This window comes from Amborella trichopoda, chromosome 7 (genome assembly GCF_054954075.1).
Source record: "Amborella trichopoda isolate Santa Cruz 75 chromosome 7, AtrichopodaSantaCruz75HAP2 v2.0, whole genome shotgun sequence".
Classification (NCBI taxonomy): Eukaryota; Viridiplantae; Streptophyta; class Magnoliopsida; order Amborellales; family Amborellaceae; genus Amborella; species Amborella trichopoda.
In genome coordinates this window covers 21435554-21448247 of record NC_142342.1, presented here as the reverse complement: position 1 = coordinate 21448247, position 12694 = coordinate 21435554, and the positions used below count along the sequence as shown (strand labels likewise).

Sequence of the window (12694 nt, the reverse complement as noted above, 5' to 3'; positions counted from 1 at the left end):
GAAGCTTTAAACCTTTATAAATAAATATAAAAATATATTGTAAAGCTATCACAAAGATTTTCAATATTAAAACCACATTTTTCGATACTATTTGACGGTAGGCTCTAATTCTATTGTTTAGAGCCTAAACTCTATACAAACCGCACCCCGATGCAAAATAGTCTATGTGAACGTAGATCAAGGGCATTATTGTCATGATCTTCTTGTTAGACATCTCTTCGCCGAAGAAGACTGCTTGAAGAGGAGAGAGAAAGTACACTTTACCCACAGTCACAATGCAATCCGCCATGGTGATGAGCTCCACTGTGGGGGCTCTTCTCAACCCTAATCCTCTCTTTATTACCTGCAATTTTAGACCCTCAAATGGTGGCTTCTACCCGAACCAGAAGTGGGTTCCTCCGCATAGATGGAGTTGCAGGGCCAAATGTATCAGAGCTTCCATTTCTGACGAAGAAGAACCGAGCAGAGAGGTAGAGAGAGAAAGAAGAGGAGGGAAGGAGTTGTTGCTTCTGTCCTTTGCACCACTCCCTCTCCTTCTTATTGGAGCACTCCCAGGAGGTATTTCTCTCCCCTACACAAGTCCACTGTGTTTACTTTTTCTCTCTCGTCCATGGAATGGTGATTCTGGTTTGGAAATGCAATTCCAGATTCTTTCTCTTGTGGGAAAAATCTCTCTCTTGATTTTGGGGAAGAATGTTGTCTTTCTCTTTCTTGATTTTGGGTTATTTTGGCAGCTGAGATTGCAAGGGCGGTATTTGGGCCGTTTGCTGAGACAGTGAAGACATGGGACGTTCCCAATGGGCTTCTTCATTGGGGTCACCCTGGAAACATGGTTCCTTCCTTCGTTTTTGTTTTGGGATTTTCTGTTTTTCCTTTTTTGTTTTTTTAAATAGAAAATTACCTGTTTATCTCACACAATTACCGTAATTACTAAAATCTCACTCAATTTTTAAACCTTACGCGTGCACCCCTAGGTCAGATTTTTATTTCCATTTTATCTCCACTTAGGATGTTGAAAATATGGATTTTTGATGTCTGAATTTGAAAGGTTACCTTCGAACTTTGAAATTTTCAATATATGAAGTCACGAGGTCGCCTCATTGGAACATTGGATTACCATTGCTACGTTATGACTCCAGGCATTGGAAATCCGAAGTCATAAGATCTCTATTACTTCAATTTTAGTGAGGGCATAATGGGAATAAAGAAAGGGATAAAAATCAAATTAGAGCTCACCTTCAGATAGTATGGGAAATTATAGTTTCAAAGTTTTGTGATAGAATTAAACTATATTTTCATCTTTAGTTATAAAATTTTAAGCATAAAAAATAGCGTAAATCAAGCAGATCTATAAAAACTTGCAAATCTTGAAAATTGACGATAAAAAAATGTGTCATAAGTTGTACTATTTCCAAAACTTGAAATCCATTTTTTTCTCATGTCCATGCATCTTGATGCGGAGATGATCAATTTGAGGATATTTGAACATCAAAACAACCTCTTCTAGTGAAAATTTTGAAATAGGTTCTAATTTGATTGTTGAGGGCCTGGGCTCTATATAAAAAAAAGGGATATGCTCATAATATTTAGACATAGGTGTGGTTTACATAAGGTAAGGTTGTAAATGGCAAGGTGTACCACCAAATTTTATGATAAGATATAATTTTGGTATAAAAAATTCTTGGGATAGCCTATGAATTTATTTTCATATCTAATTATAAAATTTTAGGACACGTTTCATACGCCTAAAAATATTTCTATGAAAGTATCTTTATGTGAAAAAACTCTCTTATGTGATTAGGTGTGGGAGCTTTTACACACCAATTGGTCTCAACGTAGTCTTTTTTTATATCAATCAGTAGCCAATTGGTGTGAAAATTTTTTTCCAACTAATCACATGGGGGAGTTTTTTTATGTGAAAATACTTCCACAAAAGTATTTTCATGCATACCAAACTCAGACTCCAAAAATAGTAAATCAAGTAGATTTATAAACATATGAAAGACTTGAAAATGGATAATTCAAATAATGTGATGTAAAATGCACCATTTTGGGAGTCAAAATCTTTTTTCTTTCTAAATATTCCTACATCTGGATGTCGAGATAATCAATTAGAGGGTTTTCCAACTTTAAAACAACATTTCACAATAGATTTTTCCGATGCACCTTAATTCTTCATTTTAAGGTCGAAATCTTATTTAAACTTTCTCCTTTAAGGTTACATTGATGGGGATTATAATTATATATTGGGGTGGCAATGGACCTGGATTGAACTCGGGACCCGAGGGGTAGACACGATCCAGGTTCGGGTGTGGGTCCAAAAATTGGACCCAGCAGGTCAGGTCCAGGTCCAAATCTTGGACCCGAACACTATTCGGGTCCGGTGGGGTCCGGCTCCGGTAATATTTTTTGGGTCCCAAAATATGAAATGTATATAAATATTAATGTTGTCTGATTCACTTCAGAATCTTCTTCAATTTGTTGAGAAAAATGAAGCAATTCGGTGCTTCAGCAGATTCAAGTGAAGACGTCGGATTTCTTAAAAAAAAATATATATAAATAAATTAGATATTTATATATCAAAATATATAAAATAATGAAAAATTCAAAATAAAAATTTCAAAAAAAGAAAAAATAATAATAGAGATTTCTTTATTTAGGTCGAAGAGGCCGAAGGTTCGCCCCAAAGCAAACCCGAATCTTACTGATGTGGCCTGAATCTGACCGAAGCAGCAGAACTAAGCTTCGCTTCACTTCGGTTTAGGCCTAAAATTCGAATGCTTTGGCCTCTTGGGCTGAAACGAAGTGAATTTGACAAACATTGATAAATATAGGTCAATACATAGATATTTTAATTTTTGGGTTTGCTCTAATTAGGGTGAGTGAATTCAGGTCAAGTTGGATCCACTTTCCGGTCCACCTGGACATGATACGTCACCATCCCTAATTGTATGGGATATATAGGTAATATTTATTTTATTATTGTGTTTTTTGAATTGTACCTTTTATCTTGTTTAGATCTTCTAGTGTTGAGAGTGGAAAAAACCTATCATACGTCATTGGCGTCTGCCCTATCATACTTCTAGGGCAGATGGTTGAGATTAGCTGTATTGCCTAATGATGCTCATAACTGGTTACTGTTTATCTCCACCCTCTGTCGTATGGAAAAACAATGGAGTTCACGTTGTGTACCATTATCGTATACCACCAATCGCATTGCATTACTTTCTCATGGAGCTTAAGTTAGGAGCAGTACTTTGCATGTTAACAACCACCGGTTTAGTTAATTTACAGGCGGTTGTTTGTTTGGCAATGGGAGGTTATGGATCATACTTGGGTTTCAGAATTAAATACTCTGATGACTTGGTAAGTATTTTCATGCATTTGTTTTCTTTATCTCAAGAACACGGTTTTGATGAGTCAGCCGATTGACTTATTGCCGTGCAGTCCCTCATGAAAAAAGGAATTCACAAAAATAACATTTATTCTTTGGCTAGGAAGAGAAGGCCAAAGCAAAGGACTTGCACCCTAAATTGTTAGGAGGCATGTTCTTCTTTGTCGTGGTGGGCGCAACCGGGGGAATTACGTCCCTTCTCACTTCAGATAAGCCCATCTTTGAAAGGTAATAAATGTCATTCATCAAATTAATTGTGTAGAAATTTATAGCAAAATTATGTTTTATTTTCAGAATTTAAAAATAGTTTTATATATTTCATATTTTAAAATCCGGTCCCACTTTTTGAGATTATAATGTATATTGTAGTTTTATCTCTTTCTATAAGGTAATTTGATGATGCCGGATGTTACCATTTTTTTAGGAAATTAATCAAATCACACCTAAAATATCAACTGGTTAATGTTTCACCCATTTTTCAACCCGCACTCAAAATATCAACTATTCTTACTCATCATTACATGTCCTTTGATGGAATGTTTGAAATTAAATCAATAGAAATGGATGAGATGCTAAATAATTCATCTCTTGGGATACCTTTTGATAAAGTCCGTTATTTATTTGAGCCGTAGTCAATGTAAATATACTACTTCCAAAATCACTTTAACTCTGATATTTCAGATTTGAAAATATAAAGAAGTTACCCCATCTCCCCATTCCTAGTGAAAGTGTAAGCATTTCAAGTTCCATTCTTCAATTTTAAGATTTGCTAAATTTATGGATTCTAAATCTAGCGGTTAAAATGAGTTTGAGAGATACAAGAAGCATGTTCATCCCTCAGTGTTCCATATGGGAATTCAGACTTCATTCCAGATTCATAGCTCTTTTTAAGAATGCTATTAATGATCTGACACTTTAAAAATAGATAAAGAGTTTTGTTTAGATGGAAGTTCATAAGTCACATTAAATCATTCTTGTTGTTTTTGTATAATGGAAACTATAGAGTCAGCAGTTCTATGGGGTCATCCATCATGATGTTGTTATTGTAATAGATGAAAATTTGTGTGTTTTTAGGCATTTGATGCGCTAGTGTTTGTTTTACCCACATACCTCTCTTTCTTTTGTGTTTATTACTGAGTTTTTGATACGGTTGCAGTCCTCATGCTGTTACTGGTTTACTTGGCCTCACGCTCCTCACAGTTCAGACAATCTTGGCCACATCATTCGAGGTAGTAATTGCGAACCTGCTTTAACTATTCAAATTCCTCTCAGAAGTTTTGCTTATCATGAGTTGCATTGAGAATTGAAGGCATTACATGAAAATTTCATTTTCCATCTCTTCCGAATCCTGTTATTTTTGTTTTCTAGTTGCAAGTTTTACAGAGTGCTTTCCATTGATCTTTGAACTTATCTTCTATGTCGGGTTATGCTCTCCTACACACCACCTTGTACTAACTCCATTGGATACCCTGGTAGATCAGCTCTCCCATACACCACCATGCGTACGTGTAATGAAGATGAATTTCAACTCATACAAAGTGACTGAATTTAATGTCTTAAGATTCATCAATTTTGCTCTTTTTTTAGATAATTTTCATAAAGAATTGGATATGCTAAACTTATTTAAAATGAGTCTAATGTGAGAACGCGAGCAGATAATATGATATCCACCACACCCATCCAATTCAAAAGGAGCCACCACCTCCTTCAACCGAGATTGTGAATATAAATTCTTATTAACTGGAAAATAAAAAGTTGAAAACTATGGTATGTGGGAGAGCTTTTGCTGATTATATGGAAGGAAAGATGTGTAGGAACCTTGGTACTCTTTGTTTCCAAATTGTCTTCTTTGATTCATTTACAAACTTTTGGTGACGAAACCTACCATCGACTCACTGGCAGTGGAATTGAGCCTTTGTATGCAGGGGAACCCTGGACTACGAAGTGTACATGGTGTGCTGGGAACGGGTATCATGGGTTTGTTCCTGGTTCATGCAATCTTCGGCCTTCAGCTTGCTTTGAGCTACTGATTACTTTCAGAATATCAATTCATCGTCAAAATCAGTTCCAAACATTATTGGCCTTAAGCCTTGTTTGAATTCACTCTCCCATTTCCTTGGTCACCAATTTTGAATTTGCCATGCGGTGGTGGATTTTGTTAGTGAATAATGTAAAGGGTGTGGTTTGTATAAGGCTGAGGTTCTAAACAATCAAAGTAAGGCCCACCTTTAACTAGTCTCGAAAGATATTATTTCAGTACTAGAAATAATTGTGATAGCCTGAAAATTTCTTTTCATCAGTAATTATCAAATTTAAAGCCCCAAAAATGGTGTAGATCGATTACATCTATGAATAATTAAAAATCGTGAAAATTGAGGATTCAAAAAATGCATTATCAGGTGCACTATTTTCAAAACTTGAAATCTTGAGGTCAAGATGATCGATTTGAGAATTTTTGGGTATCGAAACAACCTCATCTAGTAAATTTACGGCCTCACCCTTATATAAACTTTTACGTAATGTAAAATGGCTCCAATGCCTTCTCACTTATAAAAGCTGTACATGCACTATAACAAATGTACAATGCAAATGTTATTTTGCCATTACCGAAAGGAAAACTTGCTCCCTGAGAAGTCTAAATAGCCATTTCATTTCTTTCTACACCAATTGACAGATCAAAAGAAGCTACAACCTCATCAAAAGAAAAGAAGATGAATTTTTCTTGATCAAATCAATAATTGAATTCACAATTAGAGGGGGTACAAAGTAAGATTTTGAGTAATAAAAAGGACAAATTGAATTGAATTCTTGTCATGAATATCTCATTTTCTTAAAAAAAATAACCATATCACATTCCTATAGAGAGAGGAGAAAAAAATAAACAAAAAAAATGGAAATTTATGTATAAAAACTTGAAACATAAGTAGAAACTCTTACCTCTATCTAATGTGCGTGTGGAGTGAGCCCACACACACCCATAGAATATATACACACAGGCGCAGCCTAAGTGCGCTCATCAGCGGATCACCGCCCATTCAAGCATTAAGAATGGATGGTGGCGATCTTATATTTTTCCTAAGTATTATTTGCTCAAACCCATGACCTACCCCTTTCTCCCCTGCTGCACTCTCTCTCGATCACCCTCTTTCTAGTTTTGAATTTAGGAGAAAAAAAATTTGTCCTTTCCCTTTTTTGAGTTATTGTACATGGAATCCGTGAGCCACATGATTGTTGCACGACAAAAGGTCTGCTAAGATTATTCTTTATATTTTTTTTTTTTTCTCTTTTCTTTATGAGATAGATAGAGAGAGAAAGAAAGAGAGATATAATAGAAATGTGTGCATTATCAAATGAGTGTTGGTTGTATAAGGCTAAGGCCCTAAACAATCAAAGTAAAGCGCACCTTTAAATAGCATCGAAATATGTTTCAGTACCGAAATTTTTTGTGATGCTTTCAATTTTTTTTTTTATTTCTAATTATAAATTTTAAAACTTTAAAATAAGTGTACATTTAGTAGATATATGAACACTTGAAAATCTTGAAAATTGATGGTCCAAAAAGTGCATTACAAGATGCATTGTTTTTATGACTTGAAATCTATTTTTTCATGCGCTATTTTTGAGACTTGAAATCTATTTTTTCTCACGCCCATACATCTTGAGGTCGAAATGATCAATTTGAGGATTTTTGGCATCAATCTCTTGTGTGCCTTAATTTGATGGTTTAGGGCCTCAACCTTATACCAAAGAACGCCAAAAATTGTGGTATCTTATGAATCTAACATAGGTCACATACCTAAAGATACAAAACTTCCTCTTCGGAGCAGAGACATGGCCGAACTTTTAAGAAATGGATAAGCCTTTTTCCTTATCAAATATCAACATGGGATTCTAACATTTACCTATAGTACAAGGAGGTCAAATCTGATAGCTTGGGTGTGTCAACAAGTTCGAAAAAAATTCTTTTGAACGTAAGCTTGGTCAATAGATTAAATGCAGCTACCCATTCGCATTCAATAGTCAAGATTAATTGTGACCAACTTATAGCAAAGTTAATACTCATTTTATACCAATTTTCATTTCTCAGAACCTACGGCGTGGGATTAATCCCTCACTATTTTTTCTTATAGTTATCAATAATATTTTTTAAATTAAATGATATTGTAATATATTTTAGATTTATTATTATTTATATACTAAAATAATTATAAAATGTAAATCAATAATTTCAATTTTAGTAAATAATATTATAGTTGGTTGGGTTGTAATAATTTTGGATTATTAAAGCGAATTAATAAATATTTTTTACTTTGATGTGATACTAATTTCATTTTATATAAGAAATTATTTTTTAATCTTATAATAAGAAAATTTTTTCTAATATTTTGAAATTATATTGATGCAATATTATAATACTATACTATGATTAATTATATAGACATCCAGGTAATAAAATAATGTCTTAGTATTCCCCTATTTTTATAAAGCAATGAAAGTACATAATGCACCGGTCCTAAATTCTTCTAGAAACTAAAAAGGCACTATTTTTAGAGATTCATAGTGTTTTTTTAAAAAACTTTGAGACAAAATTTGCCGATTCTCCTATCCGATTGACTGATTCTTGTAAACACCCCATTTTAAATTTGGCAAATTCTATGGTTTTCTTAACCTTTAGGATTACACTTAACCTAGTAATCCCAAATCCATAGTTCACACAACCTACCTTATGATTCAGAATCAGTTTGCTTGCCCGAAACCCTGTAGAAACCCTGTTTTGACCCAGATTTCTGTAAACAACCTGTTTTACCAAAAAAAAATTAAAAATAGTAAAACAAATATGTTTTGACCCAAATTTTCTCTGAGGGCGTCACAAGAGGAAGACATCCAAATTGAAAAACATCAATAAGGACAAGTTTTGGTTTGCGCGACATGGGGCGTGCCACCCAAGCGACACAGGGCTCGTCACCCAAGTCATCCTACAATTGCCCTGTTTTACCAAAAAATCATTAAAAATAGTAAAACAATTCGTTTTGACCCAAATTTTCTCTGAGAGCTTCACAAGAGCTAAGGAAGACACCCAAATTAAAAAACATCAATTTGGATAAATTTAATTTGTGCGACACAAGGTGTGCCTACCAAGCGACACATGGTGGTCGCCTAAGTCATCCTGCAATTTCTATGTTTTACCAAAACAATCATTAAAAATAGTAAAAAAATCTTTTTTTACCCAAATTTTCTCTGAGATCTTCACAAGAGGCCAAAGAACACACCAGAAGTAAAAAATATCAATTTGGACCTAAATTGGTGTGTTCGACACCGGACGTGCTGCCCAGGTGACCAACCAGTGCCGCCCAAATTCGTAATCCTCAAAATATGCATCTTTGACAGAGGGATTTGTTTGTTATACATGCATATCCTTCCCAACAAGCTTTGACCCTTATAAGGCGTCTTTTCGTGGTCAATGGAGAGGGACAAAGAATACAATTGGGGAGAGAGAGAGAAAACTTGGGATAGAGAGTGAACAGACTGGAGATAGAGATAGAAACCTCAGAGAGATTAGAAACCCTAGTGATTGCTTCAGAAAATCCTCAGCCTCCTAGAACGTTAACCCATAAACCTGAGAGAGCCTAGACCTAGGACACCTAGAACCATCTATAGGGCACAACCACCCTATACTAAAAAGACTTGCTGGCTAATATCTGGATCAAAGAGATAAAGGAGGACCGATTCTGATACGGGCGAGCCCTAGAAGGATCGAGAATCCCGAACCATCCGGCCTAGTTCAATATCATTTTCTTCCATTTAATCTCTTTTGATTTTATTGTTTTCATTTTATTTTGATCTGATTGTTTACTTAAAATTCATATTTTATATTGTCTTGGATCATGATGGCCCTGCCACAGATCTGAGAGTAAATCTGCTCGTTTCCAGGGAGATCTGGCCCCATATCTGAATTTGATTTGTCCCAATGTCTCTACCACATTATTTTTATCAGTTTAAGGGTCAAAATCCGAGAGATCTTCCGACAAAGATCTATTTGATTTTGAGCTATAAATAGTTTGGAACCCATCGTGGGGAATTTCGAGCTTGATCCAAGCACCAAATTATGATTTTTGTTCACTAGTTTCACTATTTTCAGTCCAAAACCCGGTCGTGATAAGGATCCAGGTCCAGGGCGACACGCCCTTTGGTGCCCCCCGTCGCCCAAGTCAAAACTTTTGCAAGCTGGGACCTGGGACTCTCTTGTGACTGTCCACAAAATTTCATAGCAAAATAAAATTTTTCAAAATACCAAAAAAATAGTTTACTGTTCTGCTACACTGTTCTACTTTACTTTGTTTTAATTTATTTCATCATAAATAATTTTTCATACTTCTTCCATGTTTAAAGTAGTTTATTTCATCAAGATTAACAAGATAAAAATATATAAAAAAAAAATTGCTTTGGGCGACACTCGCAGGGTCGCGTATCCTACAAGGGCGGCAGTAGTAGTGTCGCTTGGACGACACCACCCGTGTCGCCCAACTGCGAGTGTAATAGAAAAATTCTGGGACCCCACAGGCCCATTCCAGGGACTTTTGGCTCCTTGTTGACAACTTTTTGACTTAAAATAAATTTTTTAAAATATAAAAAAAAAATTTTACTTCAGATAGGTTTGTGTTGTTTCTGACTCTTTTATTTTATTTTAGTTTGTTAATTTTGACTGACACCATGTTTTCCCTACTTTCACCGGTACTTAGTTTAATTGTATGTCATCAAGGTTAAAAAATTAAAAAAAATAAAAAATAAAAAATAAAAAAATAAATATACATCGAGGGCTGCTTGCACCCTTGACTCGGACCGCGCTCGACTTAGCACGAACCGTGCCTGGTCTCATAGTTCAGACTTTACCTTGTGAGGGGTTGCTTACCCCTCCATCTATATTGTGCTGCGAGCAAGTTTCGCCTCAAATCGCTAAGCCCAATCAGTGTCGATCGCTCACTTATTTCCTTTCGTGTTTTGTGTGCTTGATTTTATTTTAATTGTGTGCTTCTTTACACACTCCAACACACATCGGAACGGGATTGCCCAGGAAACCAGCAAACAAATATTTCAAAAACCCCCAAAATTCAAGTTAACGGCGTGAGGGGAACCTAGCTTTGAGAGTCAAGGTGATTGGGATTTGCGTAACTTTAACTGTGACCACCCCTCCGTAATATTTTGCCTCAAAGCAACTCCGGGCATAGTAGGACCTGGTGAACATCCTATAACAGGAGGCTAGGACCTATGTGGGGACCTATATCAACCTAGTCACATTTCAACAGTTGGGAACCCACTCCCAAGTCAAGCCTACCTATAATACTAGGCCAAAAGTTTTTGTGTGCTTGCTTGCTTATTTCTTTTGGTTAATCTTAGATCACAGTCCGGCTTTTAGTCCAAGCTGAACTCTCTGGGTCCAAGTCCAGGCTTGTACCCAGCTTAGCTCAGGTCCGAACCAGGTTTCACCTTGGTCTGAACTTAGGCCCCCTTTGGGTCCGAGCCAAAGGCTCGTTCTTGATTCATCTCTGACCCAGTTCGGGCCCATATCGGGTCTGATCTTCAAAATTCTCTGGGTCTGAGTCCAGGCTTGTACCCAGCCTATCCCAGGTCTGAACCAGGTTCACACCCAGGTCCGAACCTAGGCCCCTCTTGGTCCGAGCGGAAGGCTTGTTCCTAGTTCATCTTTGATCCAGTCCGGGTTCACACCTAGTCTGATCATCAAAACTCTCTGGGTCCAAGTTCAGGCTTATACCCATCTTAGCCCAAGTCCGAACCAAGATCACAACCAGGTCCGAACCTAGGCCCCCCTTTTGTTCAAAGCCAAGGGCTCATACCTAAACCAACTTTGATCCAGTCTAGGTCCACATCTGTTTTGATTATCACAACCCTCTTGGTTCAAGGCCTGGCTTGCACCCAGCTCAGTCTAGGTCCGAACCAAGCTCACACCGAGGTCTAAAACCAGACCTACTATTGGTCCCAGTCGAGACTCGTACCCATCTAGTCTAGGTCTAGGTTCTAACATAGGTCTAAGCTTAAAGTTGCCTCTAGCGCTAGACTAGGCTTACCCTAGTTCAGAGTTCAAACCAAAACCCATTGAGTCTAACAGGTTTCATCCAGTCTAGTCCTAGCATAGATCTTAGTTAGGGTTTTACCCCTAGAGATATAGTAGGTCTACCATGAGGCGTTGAGTCTAGATCTCACCAAGTCTAGGAATTAGACCCATGGCAGAGCAAAGTCCAACCCTATGGCCCCTGCTCAGTCTAGATCTAGAGAACCTAGTCAGTCTGAGAGGTACCGTCACAGTGCTCCCTCACAAATCATCCATAGCACTCGTGTCAGTGAGCCGACTCTCAACCTGCATAGAACCAAACCTAGCCGTCCAAGCCGCGTTCAAGGCCACCCTTTAGAAGTCACGAGCCAACAGGTTAATAAGATACGTAATACCCTGAATAGTCAAGGGGCTAGACAGGGGGCAATCCTCGAAGACATAGGGGTTAACCTCAAATCCAGTTGGCACAACAAGAATAAGGCCCCAACCCAAATCTCTGAGTCAGCCGATCTCAATCGTATGAACCCCGATGGTCATATAGCAGCCCAACATTCCAGTCTTGGCAATCAGCCAGTTAGTGGGTGAGTGAGTTCAAAACTAGGGAAAGTCTACCTGAGCAACCCATCAACAGTAAAGATCAGGGTTTTGATCAAACTCGATATAAAGACAATCCTAAAGTGCATGCTTACTTTCAAGACCTCGTCAATAGAGGATACACCATCCAGCACACTCAGTTCTAGAAAGTCAGGTCAGAAACTCAAGGAGTAGGCCAAATCCAACATTTTGGCTCAAACCAGGATAATCCTAAAGCTGTTAGTCTGCCAATCCAATTCACTACGGGCTAGGGGTCTAGTTTTAATCATCACTCTCTGGCAGTAGTTATGACATCCCTTCACTCTTTCAGTCAAGTGCTACGACAAGAGAATTCCCTAACCCTAGGGATAGATCATCCAACCAAGATCAGGGTCAGGTAGACCAAGTTGCCCAAGGTCAGAGTTCTAGTCATCATAGCAGTTTGAGTCGTTCACCCAAGTTAAGTGGTGATCCTATCCTGCAGACCTCCTTATATGGGCAAGTTGTGCAACCTCTGAGTATTGGGTATGCTCTGACTCAATTCAACTCGGGTGAGCCTACAAGCCGACAACCGGTACATCAAGTTCAACACATTCTCCAGGCTCAGTCCTTGGGGCAACCCGCTACATGGGCCCAACAGACGGTTCATACGAGCCACA

At 37.4% G+C, this 12694-nt stretch overlaps 1 protein-coding gene across 1 annotated transcript; it reads left to right on the top strand.

Moving 5' to 3' along the window:
• Positions 1-266: 266 nt before the first annotated feature.
• Positions 267-5660, top strand: LOC18441102 (uncharacterized). Its single transcript, XM_006851212.4, has 6 exons — positions 267-558; positions 735-832; positions 3295-3366; positions 3498-3622; positions 4551-4623; positions 5320-5660. The coding sequence occupies exons 1-6, from the start codon at positions 276-278 to the stop codon at positions 5422-5424; spliced, it is 756 nt and encodes a 251-aa protein (XP_006851275.1). The 5' UTR covers positions 267-275; the 3' UTR covers positions 5425-5660.
• The last annotated feature ends 7034 nt before the right edge of the window (positions 5661-12694 follow it).

Coding starts and splice junctions, on each gene's coding strand:
- LOC18441102 (XM_006851212.4), top strand. CDS start 276: ATGCAATCCGCCATGGTGATGAGCTCCACTGTGGGGGCTCTTCTCAAC. Junction 559..734: donor TATTGGAGCACTCCCAGGAG/GTATTTCTCTCC, acceptor TTATTTTGGCAG/CTGAGATTGCAAGGGCGGTA. Junction 833..3,294: donor GGGGTCACCCTGGAAACATG/GTTCCTTCCTTC, acceptor GTTAATTTACAG/GCGGTTGTTTGTTTGGCAAT.